Source organism: Aptenodytes patagonicus, chromosome 3, assembly GCF_965638725.1.
Source record: "Aptenodytes patagonicus chromosome 3, bAptPat1.pri.cur, whole genome shotgun sequence".
NCBI classification, from domain to species: domain Eukaryota; kingdom Metazoa; phylum Chordata; class Aves; order Sphenisciformes; family Spheniscidae; genus Aptenodytes; species Aptenodytes patagonicus.
In genome coordinates, this window is record NC_134951.1 from 84808486 (window position 1) to 84833751 (window position 25266).

General features: G+C 45.8%; 1 protein-coding gene across 1 annotated transcript in view; it reads right to left on the bottom strand.

The window, feature by feature from the left end:
• Positions 1-4328, bottom strand: part of GALNT2 (polypeptide N-acetylgalactosaminyltransferase 2) — a 100759-nt gene extending 96431 nt beyond the window's left edge. Inside the window, exon 1 of the mRNA XM_076334087.1 lies at positions 4165-4328. Within this exon, the coding sequence (XP_076190202.1) occupies positions 4165-4278 (114 nt within the window). The 5' untranslated portion in view covers positions 4279-4328. The remainder of the gene's footprint in view (positions 1-4164) is intronic.
• Between the last annotated feature and the right edge of the window lie 20938 nt (positions 4329-25266).

The following is a 25266-nucleotide window of genomic DNA, read 5'->3' on the forward strand; positions in this document are numbered from 1 at the left end:
GCCTCTCTCGGTGCCTCAGCTTTCAACAGTAAATCCCCTTTCTGCCTACAGGTCTCCTTCAGGGCACGCCTACGAGTATTTCACTCTTGGCAGCAGTGAAGCGTTTGGTGCTTTCAGCAAGATGCAGACATTTCTCTGTCCTGCCTGAAGGGCTCAATTACATGGGGCTACTTTCTTAATGCCTAGAAGAGTAAGTTCTTTAGAAAACAGCTGGGGGTTTTGGCTGTTTGTTTTTTTTTCCCCCCAATCCAACCATTCTATTGTGCAAGAGCTTAGTGGTTACAGAACTCAAAACCTGTGTGACAAATACACAAACTCAAATTCACACCAGTCTTAGGAGGAGATCACATCATCGGAATGGCTTCGGCTTGGGAGGGTATGTGTAGCTTTCTAACCATCTTGCAGAAGCTGCTCCATTTTGTGCAAGTCTGAGACATGGAGCATGAACCACTGTTGCTGTGGGTTAGGAAATTCATCCACGAAAAGAAGGGAAGTTCCAGTGCTCACTCCAAAGCCTTTTTAATATAAAACACATTAAGTGAACACAAACGTAGCCCACATTTTTCTCAGTCTCACAACTGTTGGACTTGCAACTTGCTTTCTTCTGTGTCACAGCCTCTGTTTTGGGAACTGCTTCTCCAACCTTTAAACAAGTGAATCAGACTTACTCTTTCCAATCTACAACCCAGTGATCTGGCTGGAAAAGGAGTGAACTGAACCCATGGCTCTCTCACGCTTACAATCATTTTAATCGGAGATTCACTGGAGGGGAGAAGGAAGGAAGGGAAAAAAAAAAAAAAAGATAGACATTTCTGCCCCCTCCAAGCACATTCTGAATGAAAGGCTTAGACTCTACCCTTTTCTTCTTTTCAAGAAAAAAAAAGAAAAAGGTTGTCACACCCTAAATTCCTGACGTGGAAGACATCATTTCTTTCTACTACAGTTTTTATGTCTAGGTCCAGAATGAGGAGCATTGCACCTTCCTATTTTTTTTTTGTTATTATTATTTACACATTTACCAATGAGACAGCTTCTACTTTGTGTGCTTTAGACTCTTTCATGCCTGCTCAGCTCCTACCAGGCCAGAGCACTGCACACAGGGCTGTGGATTCCACCACTGTTGCCAGGGGCCAAAAACTTAGGCAAGGCTGTACCGCACGCTGCAACATCCAAAGAGCTTCATAGAACTCGTTAGAAAGGTTGTAAATGGAGAACCATAATAAGTAGAAGCTTACATTAACACTGACACTACTGTAATAAGAAAAGCAAAGGAAAAAAAAAAATCACTCTTTTCTCTTACTGGGGTGCAATCCTGGCAAGGGGCAAAACACCTTCAACTCTACTGAAGAGAAAGGGAATTGGTGGTGTTCATCACATCATGGGACTGGCTGCCGTACCAAACAAGTCCAGTATGTCTGGATAACACACTGGGTCTGTGTATGGAAAAAAAATCATCCTTACGGAAAAAAACATTCTGTTTGTATAACCAGATCTGTAATTAACATGCAAATTACTTACTCACACAAATGAAGAGCTATCCCCTCCCGGCTTTTGTAATTTTATAGACTGAACACGGCAGAGACTTCAATTTATTAAAAGTGATGTTCTTCTGTAAGCAACTCTGTTTCCATTATATTGAAATAGTGAGCAAGTAATAAGGACTACATGAAGTCATACACACCAAGAAATTTACTACAGCAGGGTTTCTGTTCGTAAGTTTAAGACAGTTCATGTTTTTGCTTTATACCAGGGTCTGACACTAAGTTAATAAGCCTTTTACTGAGATTCAAAAGCTATTACATTACACACATCTTCCTCTACTTACATTTGCTAACCTACGCTGAGGCCCAGGACTAAATTTTACGCTTCACTGACAGAAGATAGAATCCTAAATCACCAATCCACACATAATTGTTAATTTCCCCACTTGTTTCTTGTGGTCACAGTACCTACTTTCTTCCTTATCGTGGCCTTACTTTAAACTTTCACATTTTTAAACCTAGCACTGAGCTTCAGCTCAGGTCTATGCAATGTCTCATTTTCTTTAAGTTATCTTTACTAAACTCTCTCAATTACCCAGACCAGTAAGGTTTACTAAATTTTGCGCAGAATGATAACAAATTATACTACCGAAGCAAGTATCAGAGTCATAGATCTCTTAAAACCATAATAAAAACTCCTTTTAATATCAAAGAGCAGCAGGTTCTAGTAAATTAAGTACCAGACTCGCACGCAGAAAAACTGGTTTCTTTTCTATTTTATTCTCACCTACGTCTTTACGTGACCTTGGGCAAATCACTGTCCCCATACTGCAGTTTCCCAGCAGTAAAAATGAGTTGAACAGAGTTACAAATCTGTCTGGAAACTCCAAATGAAACACACCATAAGAGTTAAAAATATATTTCCCTATCTGCAGATATATTCGCCTTGATAGCTTTTCTTTATCCCATTATACATCAGCAGCAGCGTAAGATTGCTTTTACTTTCTAATACACTCTGGTGGTTCTTCAAGAAAGGCTTTAGGCTACTGCCTTACTTTTTATCACATGCTTGATCTATTTTTGCTACTGTATCTACTTTGAAAGACCAAGAGCTTGTATTTAGCAATACACACTTAACATTTACTTTAATATATTATGTCAAAAGTTGCTGTTGAACACATTCCTAAGCTACGGGGATAAAATAAAAACAGGACACATCAGAACAGAGAGCCAATTATCAATGAGCAGTGACTCATTCTCTAGACCCCTGCTCACCTAAGTAATCTCGTAAGTAATCACGCAAGTATTTGCTTTCACGCAAGTATTTGCTTCCACGACCTGCCACGGGAACCAGTCATCAGTAGATTTTTACCAGGAATACATGCACTGATGAACCGAACTGCATCAAAGCAACATAAAAAGATTCCTCTTCTTATACACTGCTAGACTTAAGAAACACTACTTTTCATTTAACAGGAGGCTACCATTTATTAGCAGATAACACTGCTTAACTGCGGTGCACTTCACTCACTTGCCCACTTCCCATTTCTGGGTTTGTTTGGGTTCTTTTGAAAAATGATGCAATTATGAGATGCTTTTTCACCTTTCCTATTCCAAAATATAAGGCTTAAACAACAGTTTCTGAAAGCTCTTGGCTTTGCTAGTCTTTGGAGGAAAAAAAGCCCACAAAAAAAAAAAAGCACTTATTCATAATTCATTTTTCTAAACAGAGTTAGTGGATAAAGTTGCCACTTCCCACATCACGCCACAAAAGCCTGTTTTGACTGACACAAATGTGAACTATGACGTACTTAACTTCCAGCTATTTTCCTGATCAATGAATTACTACAACAGGTTGAAAATTTTACTCAGTAAGTTGATGGGCAGAATAATGCAAAATTACTCCTGTACTGTCAACGGACAACTTCTTAAACATTAGTAACTGAGCCGTTAAAAAAAGGGAAGAGACAGACCTTCCACACCACAGACATGAAATGTGACAAATCCAGCTATTTCCTGAAATATTGCAAAACCGATCAGAAAACGGCATCGTCCAGGCGTAGCGCTAAGGAGAAAGGACATCGCTGTGCATCCAAGAGAGAAAAGAAAAGGGAAGAGGCACGTGCAGCTCGGATCCTCGCGTATTCTCTAGGTGGGAACACGAGCCCGAACGACTCCGGTGCCGGCGGGGGAAGGAAGGAAGGGGCAGACGTTACCTGCCGGGAGGGGAGCGGAGCCGAGGCGGGGCCCCCCCGCCCCGGAGCGCAGCCCCGGCCCCCGCCGCCGCCCGCCCCGCTCTCCCCTCCCACACCAACTTTCCCCGGCCCGGGACGTGGCCGGCCGCAGTTGGACGGGGCGCGACGTGACGAGGCTGAAACCGGTCTGAAGTCCACAGGGAAGCCATCTGCCTCCGGGAAACGGGCTGGGGAAGGGCGGGCGGGAGGAAGGACGGGCGGACGGGCGGGCGGGGGGGAAGGAGAAGCCCGGGGGAGTTTCACCCCGCCTGAAAGCGAGCGCCCCCCCCGCCCCGCGGGGGTGAGGAGATTCCCCCCGCCGCCCCTGCCCCGCCCCGAGGACCGGGCAGCGCCGCCCCCGGCCCGGCCCGAGCCGCCCCGCCGCCGAGGCACGGAGCGGGCGCACCTTCCCCACCCGCCCCGCGCAGGGCTCCGGGCTGAGCTCTCACCTTCCTGCCGCCGCCGCCGGCCAGCGCGGCGCTGCCGCCCGAGTACATGTAGTAGGCGATGCCCAGCACCCAGAGGAAGGCGAAGCAGAGCAACAGCCGAGACCTGCGCCGCATCCTCCCTCCCGCGCCGCCGCCAGGCCACCAGGAAACGGCCAGCAGCAGCCACCGCCTCCGCTCCTGCCGCCGCCGCCGCGCAGGGTCAGGGGGCAGAGGGCGAACGCCCGCCCCCCGACCAATCCCGCGCCGCCCGGCCCCTCGGGGGGCGGGGCGGGACTACCGGCGTCGCCATGGTTGCAGCACGCCGGGCCGCCGGCCGGGCCGCCGCCCCCTCCCTCACGGGCCGGGGGCTGCGCGCCCCCCGCGGAGGCAGGGCGCGCACCGGCACGGCCCGACGCCGCCCGCCCCTCCCGCGGTCGGCCCCTCCGGCCCCTCCCTGCTGGCGGTCGTCGGGGTCCCCGGCGGCTGCCTGGGGGGCGCGCGCTGCCGCCGCCCCGTGAGGCGGGAGCCGCGCGCTGCGCCTCGCGGCCGGCGGCCGGGCGGCGGGGGGCAACCGCCTCGCCTCCCTGAGGCGGCGGGGCCGCCCCCGCGGCTGCGCCTTCCCCGGGCGGGCGGGGAGAGCAGCCGGCCCGCGCCCGGAGCGGCGGCCGGCGAGTACGGCGCCGCGGCGTGGCTTCGGAGCCGCTCTGGGGGCCGCCTCGCGGGCGCGGGGCGCTCTGGGCCGCGGCCCGCCGCCTCCCACCCCCGCCTGCCCCGGGCCGAAAGCGGCGAAGTGTCTGTGGCGGGGCTCCGTGGATCGGTCTGCGGGCTCCCTGCAGAGCTGGGGCATGGGCAGCGCCGGGAGCGGCACCTCTGACATGAGGGGTGATCCCGGCTCGCAGGGTTTGCTAGTGGCTGCTGCGGCCCCGTTCAGTGCAGTCTCCGAGCACCGTAGTACACCACCGATGTGTTGATCACTCCTCTTTTGGGTTGTCTCACTCCCACCCGTATTGGCTGATTATATAGAGACTCCCAGGTCCACAGAAACTCCAGGCTGGCCACCACAAGTCGTGTCTCTGTCTCTCTCCAGAGAGAACGGAGAACATGCTTTATGAAGGTGTTGTCCCTGAAGTCACTTGAGGCAGGTGGTGAGGCTGGTCTTCGTTAAACCTCAAAGGTGAGAAAGCAAAGGCATGTTAGATGATGCCCAGGGTCCTCTGCGTGACGGATAGCTGCATCTCGTTTGATAAGTCTCAGCCTTTCTCACGTTATTCAAGAGATTCTTCCGTGGCCTTATGGGAGACATCAAGGTCCTGACAACCCTGCCATACCACCGAGGTTATGCACCCGCTCCCCTTGCACTTCTGGGGTCACTGCATTACTTGGGTAGCAGTGCCCACTCTGGAAGCGTGGTCACCCCTACGCAGGGCTAAAGGGACTTCCGGGGGACTCTGCCTGGTTCTTCCCGGGAGGTTGACCCAAGTGGGGCTCCACTCTTAGGGGCTGGTCTGTGGGTATGGGGTCATTGCCTGGTAAAATTACCTTTCTTTCTGCTTACCCAGTTCCACCCTTAAACACCGGGACAGACTGTGGTTCGCTGGCTTGTGTGTGCACAGCTCATGCTGCTGTTTTTTCATGCCACTGAGTCTCCTGTTGTTCGACATTTGCTGCTATCCCATCCCACTGTGAGACATCAAGAAATGAGAACGCAAAACTAAGAAGGGAAGAGACACATTCCCTAACAATTAAAAAGCACCTCTATTTCGGAGCCACGCTATCCACTCAAGGCAGAACATTCCTGGGTTTTAAAGGTTTTTTCTGTCACCTCACCTCTTTTTTTCAATACGCTGTTTTACTGCCGTGCATTCTGACTGTACCGCACGTTTCTGTCCTCCTTCTGTCTATACCGATGTCAGACCTCTGCCAGTTCAGCCACACCAGTGGCTACAGAGCCTCTGCAGAAGACTGCTCACCAAGCCGTGCCAGGATGTGGCAGGGGTCTGGCAGAAATTCTGTTGCATGAGCAGGAAAAGATCCAGCAGCCAAAAGAAATGGCATCAAAAGCTCACCTGCTCACCGGCACAGTCACTCTGCTGACAGTCTTCATCAGGGAGGTGATCTGTGTCAGTGCTGGCACTGCCTGGGCAGAACTTGTCTGGCATGCAAAGATTTCAGTGAACAACTGCATACCTTCCCACCTGCCAGAGCCCTGATGGAGAGATAGGGTGTGTGAAAAGACAAAGGAAAGAATCCCAAATAAGTATTCGTTCAGGGAGTGTAAAATAAAGAGATCGCTTTCTTCAGAGCAAATGACTCTTTCGATAAACTCAGCATTACAATTCTTGGTTTTGGAGGGAGTTGGAGAGAGACACCCAATTTGTGCAAAATACAAGTTTTGGAATCAAAAAACTGGCATCTATTGAAGTGAGGTACAATGGAGAGCATGGGCTGCCAGGAGACACGCAGATGTTCTGGATGAGAGTTTTTGATTTATTCAAAGTGCGTGTGATGCAGGTGAGAGCAGTTCCTGCAAAAGCACTGATTGTGCCTGTGTCTAAAAAGACACACACACACCACCCCAAAGGCTAAATTTTAATTAGCAAGATTTTCTACATAATTCAGAGCAGTCTCAGCAGCCCAAGACTGTGAACATGCTGATAAACTCCTGCCACTTAAGCTCTACCATCAGCTAGAAATGAGATGAAGAAGCAGCTTCCCGGCTGCTGGGGGATTCCTTCACCGGGCAGATCGGCTGAGGGAGAGGGTGCTGCGCAGAAGTGAGATGAAGAAGCAGCTTCCTGGCTGCTGGGGGATTCTTTCACCGGGCAGATCTGCTGAGGGAGAGGGTGCTGTGCACGATATGCTTCCCCACAGAAAACATCATATACTTACATGTGTAAAGTACCCAATTCTGCAGCCATAATCCCATTTAACCTTACAAAATCTGCAGGCCACTTACTCTTTAAACACCCTGCAAAGCCTACAGTATCTTTTCTTGCCCTTTTCATAGTCTAAAAGATCTTGAGACGGTCGTCAAAGGTCTCCCTGAAGCCCCAGGTATTTTCACTGATTTTAGCAATGTGCTTAGATAGATTTTTCCCTTTCCAGCAAAATTAGCCAGCCATGCATGTACAGAAAATCCTTCTGTAGCTGCACACTTCAGAAGCTTACCGAAATAATCCACTGCACATGCTCAATCACAGTTTTCAAAGGTTTATAACTGAGTCAAATCAAAACTAATTTCTTCTCGAACAAGCAAATACATGTCTACTTCAAGGAAGACTAATTCTATGTCAGAGTTCATTTTTCAGCCTTCTGCTGATAAAGTTACAGAAATGCTCAAAAAAGGCTGTAAGAACTTATTTAGCTCAAGAAACACTTTTTTTTTTTTCACTCTTCTGATACTCTGAACTGGCTGAACCAGTTTTGTTCAAATCTTTCCAAAATATTCACATTTGGACAAAGTCCCAATTCGGCAGATTTCATCCTGAATCATTTATATTTCAGAGACCACAGAAAACACAGAGGTTTAGAATGGAAAATGTTACATCGCTTTAACTCTAGGAAAAGCTGCCTGTTCTATTACAACACATTTGCATGCACATACCTCCTTGCCTCAAAAGTCCTAACGTGTTTAGTCAGCAAAGCAAAACTGAAAAAAAAGCACTTCAATTAGAGCAAAGAATTCAAGAAAAATGTAAGATATTTTTAAATTATTTTCCCTGTGCATTTCAAAAGAAAATATTAGCATATTTTAAGAGCAGCATTGCTAGAATGATTCACAGAACATAAAAGCTTCTGTATCAACCACAGCCCTTTAAACAAAAGAGAGATCAAGCATGTGAGAGTACAAATAGGAGTGAAATTTGCAGAAGGAATCATCAAAACTTTGCCTTTGATCTGTAATGCAGATTCGATGGGCCAAATTCTGATCTAGTTAGCTAGGGTGTAAACCAGAGGGAGTTTCACCAAATGTATTTGAGAGCGGGTATAAAACCAACACAACCGCGACCAGAGTCTAATTCCGAGTGTTAATGTTCATCTTCTTGTAACGAAAGACCACAAAAGCTGCTCATCCTTTTCTGGAGTTAAATGACCTAGTCAGAGGTGAATCCTCCGACAGTGCGAATGGAAAGCAGTCCTCACCTTTAGGAATGAGTCAATCCCTTACTCATGCAAGCAATCTTGTCCTTGCAAAGACAGGAAGGAGGATTTTCAGATCAGGTCTAAAACACAGAAAACAGGTTTTAAAAACTTTAAAAGGCCAAAAATCCGATCAAGATGCCTGAGCCTCCTTGATACATGGAAGCTAAGATGTCGCTGATCCAGTTCAGATTACATTCTTTCAAACCTATGCACTTATGTCAGAAAGTATGTCATTCCTCCTCTTTCATGAGAAAGATTACTCATTAGCCTAATGTAAGATGTTTTATAACACAGAAATCACAAATTAACGTGAAATTTAAAATACATCTGTAGAGGATATAGGTTTATTAATGCCTTGAGAGCTTGAGCTGAGTACTCAGCTGGAGACGAGTTTGTGTTTGTGGTGCAAGAATTGTGTTTGTAGTGAAAGATCCTGATCCTGCGAATGTTTATGCAAATGTTTAACTTCATTCAGTGCGTATTCCCATTGGAGTCAGTCAGACTACTCAGACGTTTAAAATTATATGCTCATGGCTGAGTACTTGCAGGATGAAAGGTTAAGTGCAGCTAGCAGGTCTGAAAGTCTATGTGGGTGTTTTGCAATTCCTCACTGCACAGTGGTAACAATGAGAAACAGACTACCTCCTCAGCTGAAGACTTGGAGTCAACATGTCCTCTCCCATCTGTTTAGATGCCAAGAACTATGTTTGTTTAATTCTTCAGCACAGTTTCTGATGCTACCCAGAGTAGGCAGACGTGCTGGCAATAGCATTCGAAAATGGCTCACTTCCAGAAAATCTTGTTACCCTCCAGGAATGTTTTTCGAGCTGTTAAAACCCCAAGTAGCAAATATTGTATCATGCACATTTTACCTTGAAAATAGTGTGTCACCCTGCCTGACCTGCACAGGGTTTGCCATGCAAGGTCTGAATGCATTCAGGCCTTTTAGAACTAAAGGTCTCTTGTCCTAGACTTCGATATCAAGAAGGTAGTATCTTCACTTTTAAAGCATAAAGCAATGGCTGTTTCCTCTGATAGCAGGTTTTTTGTGCTGTTTCCCCATTAGAGATCAATCAACACATTACGTCATGCGATGCAGATACTGTAAACGCTGCATTTTCTCACAAAGGTTTGCAGTATCAGCTTAAGCCCTCATGCTTCCAAGGCAAATGATCCAAATCTGGAAGCCCTTCCTCTCTATTAAATGAAGTTTAAGGTTCAACATTCCTTGGAGTGGTTCAGTTCCACAAAGAGAGGAAACAGATTGTTTTCCTACGGGTGGTGAAGACAAAGAACGAACAACTCAGCCTTTGGTAGGCCTCCCGCTAAAGATGGTAGAAGCCAGTGCAAACTGCAGTCCCATTGCTAACTATTCTTCCCGAGCTGAGTCACTTAGTGTGTTGGACTGAGCTTCAGCAGCACAAAACAAACCTCTTGCGGCATTCTGTAGGCTGATGATTGGATTTCAAAATGTGATACGGCTCAGAAGCATCTCTCATAGGAGAGTGATGATAGATGAAAGAGAGAATCGGCCATGGAGAGCGACCTGCTGAAACAATGACCTCACCTTTGATTGAGGTAATTTGATCCCCCTTCATTGCATTTGTCTGAATTCTGGGGGTCATGCTGGATTTTTCATAGCTGCCAGGAGTGGTAAAGACTGATGATCTATGGTCTGAGACAGGGCAGGAAATTCCATCCTTTCCTCTCAAGCAAGACTACGTTGCAGTGGTGTGCAGCTGTAGTACTGTAAGTCATTTGAGGCTAGGGGCAAAAGCTACGTGCTAATGCATAATACAAAAGCCTATCTTTGAGCAACAAGGACAAATGTGAACACATCACACAATGGTGCTGTAATCTCAACTGGTACTTTGTCTATTCAAGCTCATAATCCAGATCAGTAAGACTACAGCCAAGTAATTTGAGGCTATCTGTCTATGATACAGCTTTGCTACAGCAAACTATAGAAAATGCAGCTAAATTAGCCTACAATAACATTCCTGGAGATCAAGAGCGAGCCTTCCCCAAGTCAAAGTGTTCTACCAGAAGCAGGTTTTGCTTATCTCCTTAAATAAAGTCTTTCCTAGCTAATTGCACCATCATCAGCTCACCACAGGGAATGTGAGGGAAAGGGAAAAAGAAAGAACAAATGTAAAGAGGAATGAAGGAGATGTGGTAGGAAGGGAGGTGAGAGTACAAGGAAGCAACATAGGCCTTTCCCTTCCAAAGTTACTGCACCATATTCAGAGTCTCTCTCTGCCATGTCTGAATTGAAAAGACTGGTAAGTGATTCAGATCATAGAATCATAGAATCGCCAGCTCCCCAGGATGTCAGACCCTGGCTTCTTACACAGATGGCAGGGAGAAGCTGATGCTTAGCGAGTGCTCAGCCTGGGTATTGCAAATGCTTCTCTGCAGTACTGTATATGATTCAGAGGGGCGGACAGAGAAAATCTTTCCTTGCTATACAATATTTTAGTTTCAGCTGGGCAGCAAAAAGCATCTCCTTATTTCTTCCCCACTTCCCTTAGAGTAGGAGTTACAGAAAGTGCTTTCAGTCTGAGACATGGAAAGCAGGTCTCCGGTTTTCTGGAGAAGCATCCTAATAACTGACAATGATAAGTTACTTCCAGAGGTGCCATAGTGGACAGGCTGAATACAGCTCAGATGTCTTTGATTAATCTTTTTTTAAAAAAATATCATTCTTCCATGTTCATACTGTTGGCTCCCACTCAGATGCACACAGTGGAGCCCATGCCGCAAAAGTGGTATGCTGCCCATAGCAACATCCACGCTATTCCTCCTGGTCACGGTGCAGTCTGACGCTCAGCAGTGCTGTACATCCCCGGAGACTCCTCTGCGCCAGGTGAAGGACACCACTCCCCACACACCTGCCCTAGCACCGTGTCTGCTTTTTGCATTACAACTGTAGCTACACAAATAAACCCCAGTGGTATATTTTTATCAGCGCTATAGATTGTACTCCCGGATATTTCTCAAGAGTATTTTGCACTGTGCAATTAAAAGTAGTCTTTTCACACAGCACGTATCATCAATAAATACGTTACTTTATTATGTTCAATTTGCAAAATTTGGTGTTTGGATCCCACGATCATTACAACAAATTACACAGGTCTTCTGTATCACACTCAAGAGCATATTTCACGTAAGAGCGAAAAGAGATGCTCACAGCTATTTCAGTTCACATACCCTCTAGAAGTCATATATTGATTTCTCCCAAATTTAATCTTTCAGTACTTTGGAACAGACAGTAAATAAGCTCACTTACCACAGGGGATGGAAATTGACCCGATTTGTAGCCTTCGTGACACTTTTGGCTTCAAACCTTTATCATCATCTGTTGAAATCATGAAAGACATGAACTAGAAGAGACATGCACCTCGTGGAGAGGTGGTCAAATAATGATTTTACTTTTACTTGTAATTACTTTAATTAATTAGATTCTTCCAGCGCACACAGGTGTAAATGAGGCCTTCCCTATTGAAATAACATTTTTGGCTTCAGGAATTCCCCAGCAAGGTCATTCCTTCCATAAGTTCAAGAGAGAGATACTTTGTCCGATTGTCATCTCACATGCACTGGTGTAAATTGGGAGTAACTCTGCAGAAGGCCATGTCACTACAACAAGGAAAAACTGATGTAAGTCAAGAAAAAGAATCAGGTTTCCCATACAGCTCCTTCTCTCACTGAAAGGTGGTAATATAGAGTGGAGAAGAAAAAGGCCTTTGCACAGAGTACTGCACTTCTACGTACACTTTGCACAGAACAGTCCTAAAAACTGTCACCACAGGAGACTTTGCACATGGAAATGCTCAGAGGGCCACTGTCAGCCCCAAAGGCTTGTGTGCAGGGAGGGGGGGTGGCAGGGGAGGCAAGGGTAAGGAAGGCATGGGAAGAAGAGGAAGAGGAAGAAGAAGAGGAAGAGGAAGAGGAGGGGAGAATCAGAAAAGAGAGGACATGCCCTCTGCTTGGTTACATACGGGCATATACTGGTTGTGTCAGGAAGCCCAGCATGAGGGACATGGCTTCGCTCTGTAGCCTCTCATGCATAATTTGTTAAGGAGGGAAAACCCCCACATTTTAGGAAATGCTTCCTGCTGTGATGCTGGGAATAGAAAACTCTGTGATGCTGAACAAGAAAAACACTGTTTCTGGTATCACATCTTTGTAAGTGGCACTTCTACTGTATACTTATTTTTCTTTTGCACTGCCTGAGTCATCCCCTCTAGGTGGATGTCCCAGGACAACCTTACAGGAACAAACATCCTTGGCTGTGCTGCACAGTATAAAACATTTACCAGCTATTCCTGTGTGTTCTTGTTACAGAAGAGCTCACTAAGTACTTGCCTAGGGATGCAGATGTACCCGCAGAGGTACAGCATGACAGTGGCGAGACAAATGTGCATACACAATATTGACCCTGGCGGTTGTACGCCATGTGGAGCACCAGCGGAAATCCTAGCAGTCCACCAGCAGAAATCCTGCCTTTAACCAGTACCGTCCCTGCCAAGCCTAGCAGTGCGTCACCTAAACCATTATTTGTCTGAGCCATCCGCCTTTTCAGGATCCTGCATGCTACGTGCCCTGGAGCAGTTGAGGCCCAGAGCTCTTGCTGACGAGAGTGCAGAGCGGATGGCGGCTCAACACTACAGACGCCGTCGCACCTGAAGGCAAGGATCCCATCAGGAAGAGGGCCATGTCACTGCACGTTAACCAGGCACACACCTACGCACTGCAGAGAAACCCTGTACTTAAGAAATATATCTCCCTGTGCTCCCACACTTCCCCAGGGCTCTGTCAAGCCACTGGTACAGGATTTCAGCCAGAAGAAAAGCAACATCCTCTGTGCTTGGGTGTCATGGTCTTCCCTGCTTTCCGATGGGACCTTGCTAGGAGCTGGTTGCAATGGGAAGCCTCACCTGCTGCAGGACCACTGTTAGTTTTTATCTTGTTCTTTCCTGCTTCTATTTCAGTTTATCAGCTTCACAGATTTTGTCTTTCTTCCTGGCAGGCAGACTTATTTCAAATTCGACGAAGGGCAGTGCCATTTCTTCCTGCAATTAATCACATGTTTTCTGGCATGTGACTAAATAACAATAATTAACCCACCAGTTGGAGTTTCCCTGGGTTAGATCATGATGCTCTGTGCTGGCTCTCCATAGCGTTTGCTTGCTGTCTACGCTGCTTTCTTGGCTAGGTTACCTTCAGGCATACTACGTGCTTGAGTAGCAATAATAAACAGGAAAAATGAGGCAGTTCATAAGATTATTATTTTAGTTAGATTTTCTATCCTAAAAGCCAAAAAAACATCAGCTGGCCCAATACACTAAGGAGAGCTGTTTTTTCCCTCTACTCACTAAAACATTGAGCTGTTGTATAGCTATATCAAAGGATTTGATGGGACACCAAATTAGTTCAGGATCCCGCTGGTACTTCAGCTGCTGAATTTCAGCAGCTGTGATCTCATATCCTCGCTTATGAAGAGAGAGAGAGAGGAAAGATGGGGAGTTTGCATTTGAAAGACCTGAACAGATTCAGATCTTGAGCGCTTGTCAGGGTCAGTCTGCACATGTCATTCTTTTAGTTCTTGAAAAATAGTACTGTGCTGCTGCACAGGAAAAAATACTTGAAACAAAGGGCCTCCAAAAGCCAGAAGAGGTCCTGACAGGACTTCCACAGCCCACTTCCCCAGCCAAGAAAGCAGGGTCCTGGTGGGACCTTGAGGCAGTAGTTTATATGTGTCTGAGAGGCATGTGCTTCTGACATCCCAAGAAATGCAGAACCGAAAGGCTCGCACCTACAAACACAACAGAGGTCTGCATTTGCAATTTACCAGGTGGAGGAGTTTCTCCTTCCAAAGGAAATAAAGTCTTCAGAGAGGAACCTCTTCAATGTAGGAAACCCTGCCAGAGCTGTGCTTTTATTCTGCATGCCCCATGGGGAGTGACGTTACCTAGCGCTAAGAAAAGTTTGAATAAATAAATCAGCTGAGCCAAGGCCTCTTTTCAGTGTGCAACCAGTTACCCCCTTCCCATGTAAATCTCCCTGCAAAGATTTTCCTCTGCTTCCTTGAGAAAAGCCCAGAAGCATTCAGACTGGTCCTGCCACAAGCAGGCTCTCCAGGCGTCTGCTGGGAGAGCTGGCAGCCTCAGGCAGCTGGTAACAGCACACAGAGCTCCCAGTATCCGCCAGAGAGACCTGGCCGGGCTCCTCAGTCCCCCAAAGCCGTTCAATAGCTGTCTCTGAAATGGCCTGGTCTTAGGCCACTCATAGTGGATCAGCGTCCACAGCACAGGTTATGATCAACGTTTGCACTTGCACTGTGGGCTGTTACAGGGGCCACAACCGAGCGAGTACACTGCTCTCCGTCCTACTGGGCTGAGATACACCCCAGTAAGGAAGCCCTAGTAAAGTCAGCACTGATCCTGTACCTACTCTGTTGAAAAGAAAGGGAACATCGGTACAGAGGTTGTTGATCTGGCACCATTCAGAACCATTAAATTTGCTAAAACCAACCAAAGAAAAAGAACAGATGCAATTGGAATTTAATATATTTTCAGCTCATTGTTCCAGTTAGATCTCCACCCCACATAGAAAAAGCAGCATCAAGTAAAGGCAGGATGAATACCTTCTGGAAGAAAAAGATACATTTTGTCAATTGATTACACAGATGGGAAATCATACAAGCAGTGGCAAGGTTGACAACAAATTGGGAGAACTGGCAACATCCCAAAGGCTAAGGAAAGTATCCTCTTGACATTTCCTCAGAGAGCAAGTTCACAAATTGTGCATCTCTGAGTTCAGACAAAACCTCCCAGACTTGTCAAAAGTATAGATGCTGCAATTGCCAACCCAGGGCTGTAAGACTTCTATAGGTTGCCATTTCTTTTTTTTTCCTTTTTTTTTTTTTTGCTAGAGATGGCTCTTGTAACATCTTGACTCCTGAGCAAGATGAATTCTGTCACTGCGCCAATTCTTAGCACTAGGCAATGGAGGGCAAAGATAAGGCTTCAGATGTGTCCTGCTTATATGTCAAAATACTGCAACACTGACAAGTATTTTAGTGCTGTACATTCCCTGAATACTAAACTTCTTTCTGGTACTATCTTGTGCTATACAATACGGCTCTTTTTATACTTCACTTTACCAGCGTCCTTTTTCATTTGCAGTTAGGCTGGTAGGGGAAGAAAGCCCCTCACAAAAATTAGGATTGCGTTTTTCCAATCTTTACTCAAGTATGTAGCACATGCAAACTATTTACACAAACCAGGATTAGAAGTCCTAGAGCTGAGATAGATTCACACTTTTTCATCCTGAAGTGTTCTTTATCAGAACTTAACTCACTATTTATCTTTGCAAGGTTCAAAAAGAATGTTTTATTACCTAGCTCAGTATTTCCTTACCATCCTCAGAGATGATGGAGTGGAGCGTGCACTTATAAAATTTGTGGATGACACTAAGGTGGGAGTGGATGCAAGCACTTCAGAGGATGGGATCAGAATTCAAAATTATCTCAATAAGTTGGAGAAATAGCCTAAAACTAGCAAGACAGAATTTAGTGACAACACGTACAAAGCACTACATGAAGAAACGAAAGATCAAATGCACAAATACAAAATGAGGAATCACAGAAGAGGTAGAAGGACTGGAAAAAAAAGGATGTGAGAGCTACAGTAGGCCTCAAAGCAAATATGAGCAAAGCAGGTAAATCTCCTGAAAGGCAAATCTCATACTGAGATGTATTATTGCAGGAGTGTCATATGCAACAGGGAATTATTCAGCTCTGCAAGGCACTGGTAAAGACCCAGCTGGAGTATTGGAACTAGTTCTGGGTGGCTTTTAAAAAGAGCAACAAGAATATAAGACATTTAGAGAATGTGGCCTACCAGTAACAGCTCAGATAATTAGGTTGGTCACTCTAGAAGCTCCAAAGAGAGATTTTGTAACAGTTTTCCAGTATGTGAAAGACTGTCTAGGAAAGGACAACAATCATTTATTCCCTTTGCCCAATTTTCAAGAAAGAATCCACTAGATCCTGCAGAATGGCAGTTAGATATTGGAGGAAAATCCAAGGCTGGCTAATAATCCTTAGGGGGACTTGGGACTCTACGCTAGCGGAGGATTTTAGGAATAGAACTGGCAGTGCTACAGGTATATTTGATCCCACTTGGAGCAGGGAAATTATCTCAGTGGTTTCATATAGCTTCTCAACATTCTTAATCCTATTTTATCAACAGCTCCATCCAGTTCCTTTTTGTTTGCAACAGCACAGTGTTGAAGTTGAGCTGCAGGTGCTTTTCAGTCGCTTCAACACTTTGGCAGTTACAAATTCAAGATCAGACACCTTTCCTTTCTCATGCTTTTGTTGGACAAGCAGGGACCATTCTCATCATCTAACTCTGCTCCCTGCTTGCACACGTGGGTTTCCCAGCAGTGAGAGTCCTGAGGGGGTTGTATTCCCCCTTCTCTCCCCAGCACACTGCGTATGTTCCCAGCTACGTGACACAGGTACACTCGAGTAGTCACACATACCCCCTTTCCAGTCACTCCTAGATCTTGTCCTGATATGGGACTCTACTCATAATATTTTATAGGTCACCCTGAAGTTTTGTCCTTATTGTGGTTGAAAGCAGAGAAGGTTTATTCAGGGTTCAGCTGTCCATGAAGACCCTCAGGCTCCAATCTCTACCCCAGGTTCAACACTGCTGAAGGCAAAGCCTGAGCTGTGGGATGCTGCAGCCCCCCAGCCTGACCCATGGGCTGCTGTGCAGGTACTGTGTGAGCCCTGAACTGCTGTGAGTCCTGCATCCCTGCCTGCCAGGGCCCAGAAAATGAGGAATCCACAGCATTGTTCCAGTTTACCCCCTGCATGCTGCTTCATAAGGAGTCTCATAAAACAAAGGTCTCTGCCAGAGCCTGAAAGCCCAGCACCCCTGTCAAATCCCCCCTCTCCTGGTCCACTGCAGACCTGCAACAGCTTTATGATCCAGGGACCTGGAGGAAAGGACCAGACTCTTTCCTCCATGGAGGTTTGTAATAGAGCACAAGGGAGTGCCTGTGCAGCAAGAAAATGAAGATACCACCATCACCTCACCTGTTCCCTGTCTTAGTGGTGGGGAGTAGTATGGGCAATGTCTGTCCAGGTCTCTGCTCTGCTGTGTGCTGCAGACTGTGGTGTAGTATCAACATGTGTGAGATATAACTTCAAATTATGAGAAACGGTTTAGCTGCAGGAGGATGGAGCACCACGCAGGCTGATTTGCCCTGCTTCACAGTGGCTCTTACAAATTATTTTGTTCACTGCCTGAAAACCACAGCAATGCAATTAGCACAGAGAGTAAAGCTGGATGGTAACCTCAGGACTGGGACCGGTGGAGGTAAACAGACTGAAGATCTCCCTTGCATCACCCTGCAGTGCTTTTGTTATGGTTGGAGAATATCCTCCCCCACCTCTGACAGACAACCAAACCTGTGTGAAGAGGTAGTAAAGCAAAATGTAGAAGCTTTCATGCAAGTCATTCTTTTCTTGGAAAGTACAAAAAAAGTGCAATTGCCTGTATTTTCAGAAGACTTTTTTTATTCAAAAAAGATTTTAAGTCAGAATAAAGGAATGCTCCTGGTGGAACTCTAATTTGCTCATAACAAGCTGTTGGGCTTCTGATACATCAGCATGCCCCAAGAAAAGTCACTGCACGGATGCACTCAGGTGAGTCCTAGCCACCAGAGAAAAGCTCAAGAGAACTTCTAAAGAGGGAGATCCAGACTTGCACCCAAAATGCAGGGGCTCGTGTGCACACCATTCAGCCGCCACCAGACCTGACCAGGTCTCCTGCCTCTCAGCAATCATGCATTGCAGAAAGTGAAAAATCAAAATTTGTTTCCACAACATTCTGGCATCAGCATTTCGACAGTAACATTGATTTTTCTTTTCTCTCTTGCACTTTCTCAGCCATCGAATTACCTCACCCTCCTGCCAGATTCTGATCCCTTCTCTCATGCACTCAGGCCCTTTGCTCCGCAGAGCATCCCCCTGGGTTCACTGGCTTACCCTCACTGAAAGCAAGATGTTGTGTGTAGGAACAGTAAAGTCTGGTTCTACTTGCTTTTTACTTCCATTCACAGCCAATGTTTTCCCATCCCATAACTTCAACATGTTATTTTTAACATTTTTTACATCCTTCAGCATCTTCCTTTTTCTCCTTCCTTTCACAGCTCTTATTTTTTCTATTTTCTTTCTTCCCATTCCCCAGTTCCCTCTCCCAACTCTCCCTAAGAAAAATGAACACCCAGTAAAAGTCTCTTTTTTTCCCCCTATCTCTTCTCCTTTCCTTCTCTTACAGTCCTGTTCTCTAATTCTATCGTTTCTTCCACTTACTTTTCTTACTGCACCCAGGGATATGTTTCCTCAGCCATTTACTGATTTATTTACTTATATGTTTATTGCTTTTGGCTATTGTCCTCACAGAAGCCCTCACATATTTCACATTTCCCATCAGCTCCCAGTTTTGGCTCATGTCTCCTGCAGCTGGGGCAAGTTTCTGCACTCCACCCCTCCAGCTATGGGTACACTACAAGCCAGAGTATCAATTGCAGCTGATAGAACACCTAGTTTTACATTAGCTCAGTATTAAAAACAGTAGGACTATGCAGGGTTTAGTATGGACTGCAAAGTTTGTCCAGGATCTTAATAAATACATGGGGGCTTAGCTGTGGCTCCGCTCTATGCTGCGACAGCTACACAAGGCCCAAGCGAGCTGTAAGCACATCCTTGCATAGTAAAGTAGCTGTAAGAGGCACAGCAGGGAGCTCACAACCTCCACGATCAGGGCACAGCAGCCTTTAGCCACCTGTACGTTACCCCATCCCATGTTGCTCCAAAACGCTCTGAGTAACGCAGAAACTCTGCTGGAGTCCAAAGGGGGATGTTCCCAGGGCTTTCCCAGGAGAAATGGTCCTGTCTAGAAGTGGCAGTGGAGAAAGCTGCCCCCCCTTTCCTTATGTACCCCTTCCCCACAACTCATGATACCCCAGCACATCTCTGCCCAGCGTTTGCCAAATGCCCAGGAATATAACCTTGTGGCTGCTCCCTGCAGAGCTCACAAGGAAATAATCTTCCCCCAGATGAGTGGGACCTTTTGTAGCCCCTTGGTGAGCAACATTTAGGGGTCTGAGAAGGGAAGAAGGTAATGCAGGTTAACTTTTTGGTTGTGCAACACCTCACATCACCAAGTACCCTGATTGTGTGCTATTCACATCCAGGAGAATTTTGCTTTTGTGTTCAAAGGAATAAGAGAAGCCTTGTGGTATTTGCTTCTGATAAGATACAGCACTTTTTCAGCATGCAAGAAGGGGGATAAAACAAATAAGAGAGAGAAAATAAAAGGAAAAGCAGACCGGTGTGATTTAGGAATGAGGTACTGGAATTCCTACTGCAGCTGATTTAAGTCCCGGTTTCTCAGCAAGGCCAGATCCCCAAAGGTGTTTGAATGTACAGCTAGCTAACGAAACAAAGAAGAGCTTGGTACCTAATGCACCCGTGTGAAACCCTTTGATGGCAAGCCCTGAAGATAAAGGAGTGAAAGCCAGATTCACCAGAGCACAACACGCCAGTATAACTTGGCTGAGAGTCAGGCTCTACGTGCTTTTCCTACACAGTGAACAAAACTGAGCTCATTGGCAATGCTCAATAAATAAGTAATGATAACAAAATTTGAAGCATAACCAAAAGGGTACACAGAAATTACTTGTGTGTGGAATTCCCTTAGATATGGCACGTTGCCTTCAGCACAGGGAAATACACTCCCATTGGAAGCTTATAGTAAAGTAATTGTTACTTTTCACCAGTTATTCCAGGGTGATAAAACCAATAATCTGAGACTGTGGTAGGTCAAATAGTATACAAATTATCAGGCAGATTATATTGCAGGTCCATAAACCAAAACGTTGGTGTTCTGGGAATAATGACTGAAGCGTTAGAGATATCTGAATTCTTCTCTTAACGTACGGTCCAACCTTTGCATCTTGATGACCTGCCAGACTTGTCTATGGTGCATCACTTGTTATTTGTGAGAGAGGACTGGGGGAAAATAAAAAGGCTGGATGGGTGCAGAAGGCACAAAAGCCTATGTTGATGGAACAGCATCTATCTCAGAAATTGTCCTTTCTTCTCATGTTTTTCAAAACCGCTGCAGTTCAACAAGGGATTTTTAGTCACAGGGTACTGACATGGGAGATTTTTCTGTGGATCTGTACTATTCTTTTGAGAACGAGTGCAAGGCACAAAAGAGTAAGCTGCAGCAATCAAATGCTGTGCAATGGGTAATAGATCAATAATTCAGGGCTATGGACAAGCAGACGAACACCAGCTGGTCCAAGCTGGTATTAAGTGCATCTCATATTGCAAATCAGTGTCATGGATTGGAAGCTACCTGCTGTCAATAGACATCTCAGCTATTCACATTCAGGCACTTCAGGCTAACATTTAAGAGCCGCTGCCTGACCTAGTGCAACCAGAAGCATTGCTGCTTTGGAGCGGGGAACCGGCCATCCCTCTAGCCCAGCTTCTGGTCTCCAGCTGTGACCAGAGCAGCACAAATCACAAGACAACCCGCAAATTCATCCAGGCAACTGAGCTCTGCTCTGAGCTAGCAGGATCTCCGAGTCCCTTGGCAAACACCTTGAAGGGTGATACTGTTGACTTGCAACTGTAATGGACTCAAGCTTGCTCCTGCCATAGGTAAGGGTGATTTCCCACAGAATTCAGTTGGGAGCAGGATAAAACCACAGGATCATATCATCCCTGCTGTGGTGATAAGAAAATATTGTGTAATTGTTGTTAACACTACAGCCAGACAAGAATCATGCTGTCATGTAAGCACAGGAGAAAAAAGTCTCTAAATCAAATAGATTTCAATCAGATTTAAGGCATATCATCAAGTGCCAGAAGAAAACCCGTAAGGAAGGAATGGAGAAATGAAGAGAAGGATTAGAAGTGATAAGACACCTGTGTTCTGGGCACAAGTAGCACAGTTTTATTCTTTAGAAGATACAATTAGGAGATACTGAACCATGTTATTAGCATCTAATAAATATTTACTCAGAACTGTTGACTGCACTTCACAACTGAAGTGAGATTTGCAGAGGACGAAGTGGTATTTTTATGAATGAGTTAGGGAAGTTTATTCTGTGTATAGCAGAAAGCAAAAAGAAAGTGCAGAAGCCATCTGCTGAGATGGAAAATCGCTCGTTATCCAGTCTTGTCTTCCATCACTCTATAGAGAGGAATGTTTACCCCCTACTGCTTACAATGCAGATCTCCTTTAGGCGATTTCTGACCTGTTCACCCTGCTCACATAGAAGCCACTGGCTGTAATATATTGATGGGTCTGGACCAGATGACGTGAATCTCGAAAAGTGAGCTTCCACATCAACAGGTGACAACAGCCTCTCGGCCAACATCTGGCAGAGGGAGCAAACCTGGGATCTTCTGTATGAAAACCACCATCCCTTTCCAAAAAACCCAGGCACCAGCAGAGAGGGTGTCTTATAAAACCCACTCATCAGCGGTGAGTCCTTCTGCTTGTGGGGTTTGCCATGATTGGAAAGCAGGGCGTACCCGACTTGTGTCATGCACACAACCTTCCAGCCCAGGAGGACCGTGTGGGAGAAGCACAGAGCTGAAAGAAAGTTGGCTCTAGGGCTTGTGATACTTGGATTTTCAGTGTGGTGAGCAATTTGGGGTGGGGGAAAATGAAAAACAGCTCCAGGTTGAGGTAAAAGTGAACCAGAACAAATTAGAGGTTTTGTGAAACAAATAACAGCCCACCCAAAATGAATTTTCCTGAAATATTTTGTTTTATTTGAAATAAAATAGTTTGTTTCCATCTCAAATGATGTTGCATCATCATCATCATCATATTTCCCAGGATTTCCCCAAACAAAACATTCAACTTCAAAACCATGAACACAAAGTATTTTAAAATCTTTGATTTGATAAATTTGACTGAAACTCATGAATACCTTGGTTCTCCTCCACAAATTCCATGATTTTCTGAGTGAAAATTTACTGTTTCTCAATGAACTGCACCTCTTCATATTTGCAACCACTCTTACCCTCTGTGCGTCGCATAGAGGCTTGCAATACATACTTACTGGGGGCTACGAAGACAGTTGCCAAATGCTTCCCTGTTCTGTTCTGTGATGAACAGTTACTTTTTGGGGGGTGGCATTCAAATGGCACTCTCAAACAAACATTTAATTGAAGGGTACTTAAAATATGACACAGGTCCCCTGCTGTGGTGTTCTAGATGTACAGTTTCCAATGGCAAAACTGTCATTTTTTTTCCCACCCTTTTAACACTCTGCAGTGCTTTCTTCTGTCTGAATTGGCTGGGTTTGGCCCTTATAAATAGCCACGTGGCAGTAATAAACACTGTATTCTCAGTGTCATTCTATCGCAAAAGAACAAATACAAGATTGTCAGTTTTACATTAGTATCAATATACATCTATATTTTAGTCAAATTTGCACAGTTCTTTCAGAACTGAATTTGAGGCCTTTTTTATGCTTCCAGGTCACTATATCTCTACCGGGATTCATCAAAATGCTACTAGCTGTGCTGTCGGTCTGCCACGTCGTAGCTGTAAAATATTCTAATCCAGAGTTTTAAGTACTGTTTACAAATTGAAACCCGCAAGAAGAAGCAAAAAAAGTAAACTTTCTTTGTTAAACAATATCTGATTTTGCTTAAAATTTACTGTAGCTGGAAACAATGTGGGCAAAAGAATGTGGTTTTGTTCATGATGTTGCCTTCAGCTGGAGGAACATGCTCTGGGTGTGCAAAGTGATGGAGCTGAGCACGAGCCACCACCAGCACCTGCGGGCTTCTGGTTCTCGCTTCCCTGCTGAAGCCGCCAAATGCCTCCACTGACACGGGCACAGCGGTTTTCACAGGGAAGTCTTCACAGGGTTTTCGCGAAATAGGTTACTGCCATGCCTCACATCTGCCTTGGGTCACCAGGTGCTCCAAGCGTCATTAAACTTGGTGTCTCTCCAGCCACCTTAGGCATGGGAGAGAGTTTCATCTCAGTCACGTTCAGGGCTTGTTGATATGGGGATGTTCAGGAGAATTAAATTGATTTATCTTTGGAAGTGGATTAGATGCTGACACATAATCCGCAGCGGATTAAACACTGTCATTCAGAAATAGCACCTAATTCAGTTTATCTTAATTCACTCTGGAAGTGAATTAGGGCTGTGACTGAAGTGTGGGGAAGGCAGGCTCAGGCACAGCAGCCGCCGTGCTCCCCCAGCTCTCCCCCAGCCGATCGGCAGGGGCTGCCAGCCCACGCAAAGTGTTGGAGAAGGAGGGGTGGGAGAAAGCAAGCCTCCTCTCATTCCTCGCCGCCGTAGCTCACAGCCCGCGTCTCAGGGCACTGGCTCCCAAGTAGGGTGGTTTGGGGTCTCAGCGGTGTCCCCACTGATGCATACCGTGCCCTGGCCTGGTTGATGAGTCCCCAGACCTATCTTTGGAAATCCTCCTTTCTCCATCCTCTTTAGATATTTCAAGAACTGAGGTTCTGGCAAGGCCAAAGAAATGTCCAACTGCCAGATTAATCTGATGCTGAGAACGAAATACAAAAATTTGGCATAAAGACACCAAGGCTTTGGAAAGTTTGCGAGCAAAAAAAGGGTACGAAAATAGGGCAACAAGCCCTGCAACCTGTTTAGGCACCAGCTAACATTGCTGCACGACCCACAGTGGACTCCTGCTCGCCTTTAACTGTGCCCATCTCCCAGGAATGATAGGCATTTGTTATTAAAACCCAGGCTGCCGTGTTTTATTTACTTCATACTACATACAGAAAAACAAGACAAGTGTGAGGGAGTCAGCCTTCTTTGTCAGGCCTGGCTATCGATCACGCATGGCTTTCCCCTGAGTGGAGGCAGCCAGGGATGCAGGAGGGGAAGATCTCTCTCGGGACCTAGCCCGCCAGCCATAAGAGCATGCCCTTCAGCCTGAGACACCTCAGCACCCTTTGCTAAAGCAGTTTCTCTTTTCCATTTGAAATCCCGTGACCTGCCATAAATAACCTCTTTAGCCCAGCTGATGCCAAAGAAGCGTCGTGCGGAAAGCGGCCCACAGTCTGGCACACGCTCTCTCACAAACAGCAGGTCGCTCTCATTTAAAGTCCCCGGTTTGGGCCTGCCTTGCCCCAACCAAAAAGCAGCTGCTCCGCTTTCAGACGCCTGCCTGTGCTCCCAGCACAAGAGCAGCTCACCCCCCTGTCTTGCCTTTTCCAGATGCTAACAGCAGTGCATTACGCTGAATAATGGCAACTTAAAAAAAAATTGGAATCTCTTCAGACTTCAATTGACCTTAAACGTAGGTTCTGTTTCTAAAATCCCTTCCTCAGCAAAAGTGGATGTCTGGGAGAATGGGTAATGGAATATAGAGGATTGCTGCCTCTCGCCATGCTTGGCAATTACCAAAAATTGTTACTGTTTGATGGCAACTTCTGTGTGATTGTACACCCGTAGCAACGATGGTGTTGAGCCTATTCCATGCTTCCTACTAACGTGCCATTAGTTAACTGGTAATGTTCCGTGGTCCTTCACTGCAGCTCACCCAAGCAAAACAGCAGTTGAATGCAGTTCCAATTATAAGTGTTTTACAGTCTGGGAACTCATCATTTATTACTAGGCAAGTTTTTATTTGTACAGATCCCAGCTACAGTCACACATGGAAATACTACCTGTAACCATTTGCAGATTATTCCTGTGACATGAATTTTTGTGTTTGCTAACAGTAAAATTACTTGCAGAACGATGGAAAATGAACAGGTGCCATCCGCTAGCATACAGACGCTCGGGTTGTGGCAGTCATGGTGGCAATAGGTGCTTATTTGGGGTGGTCTTACTGCTTTTATATTATGTAGCTGTCTCTCACCTACGTGAGTG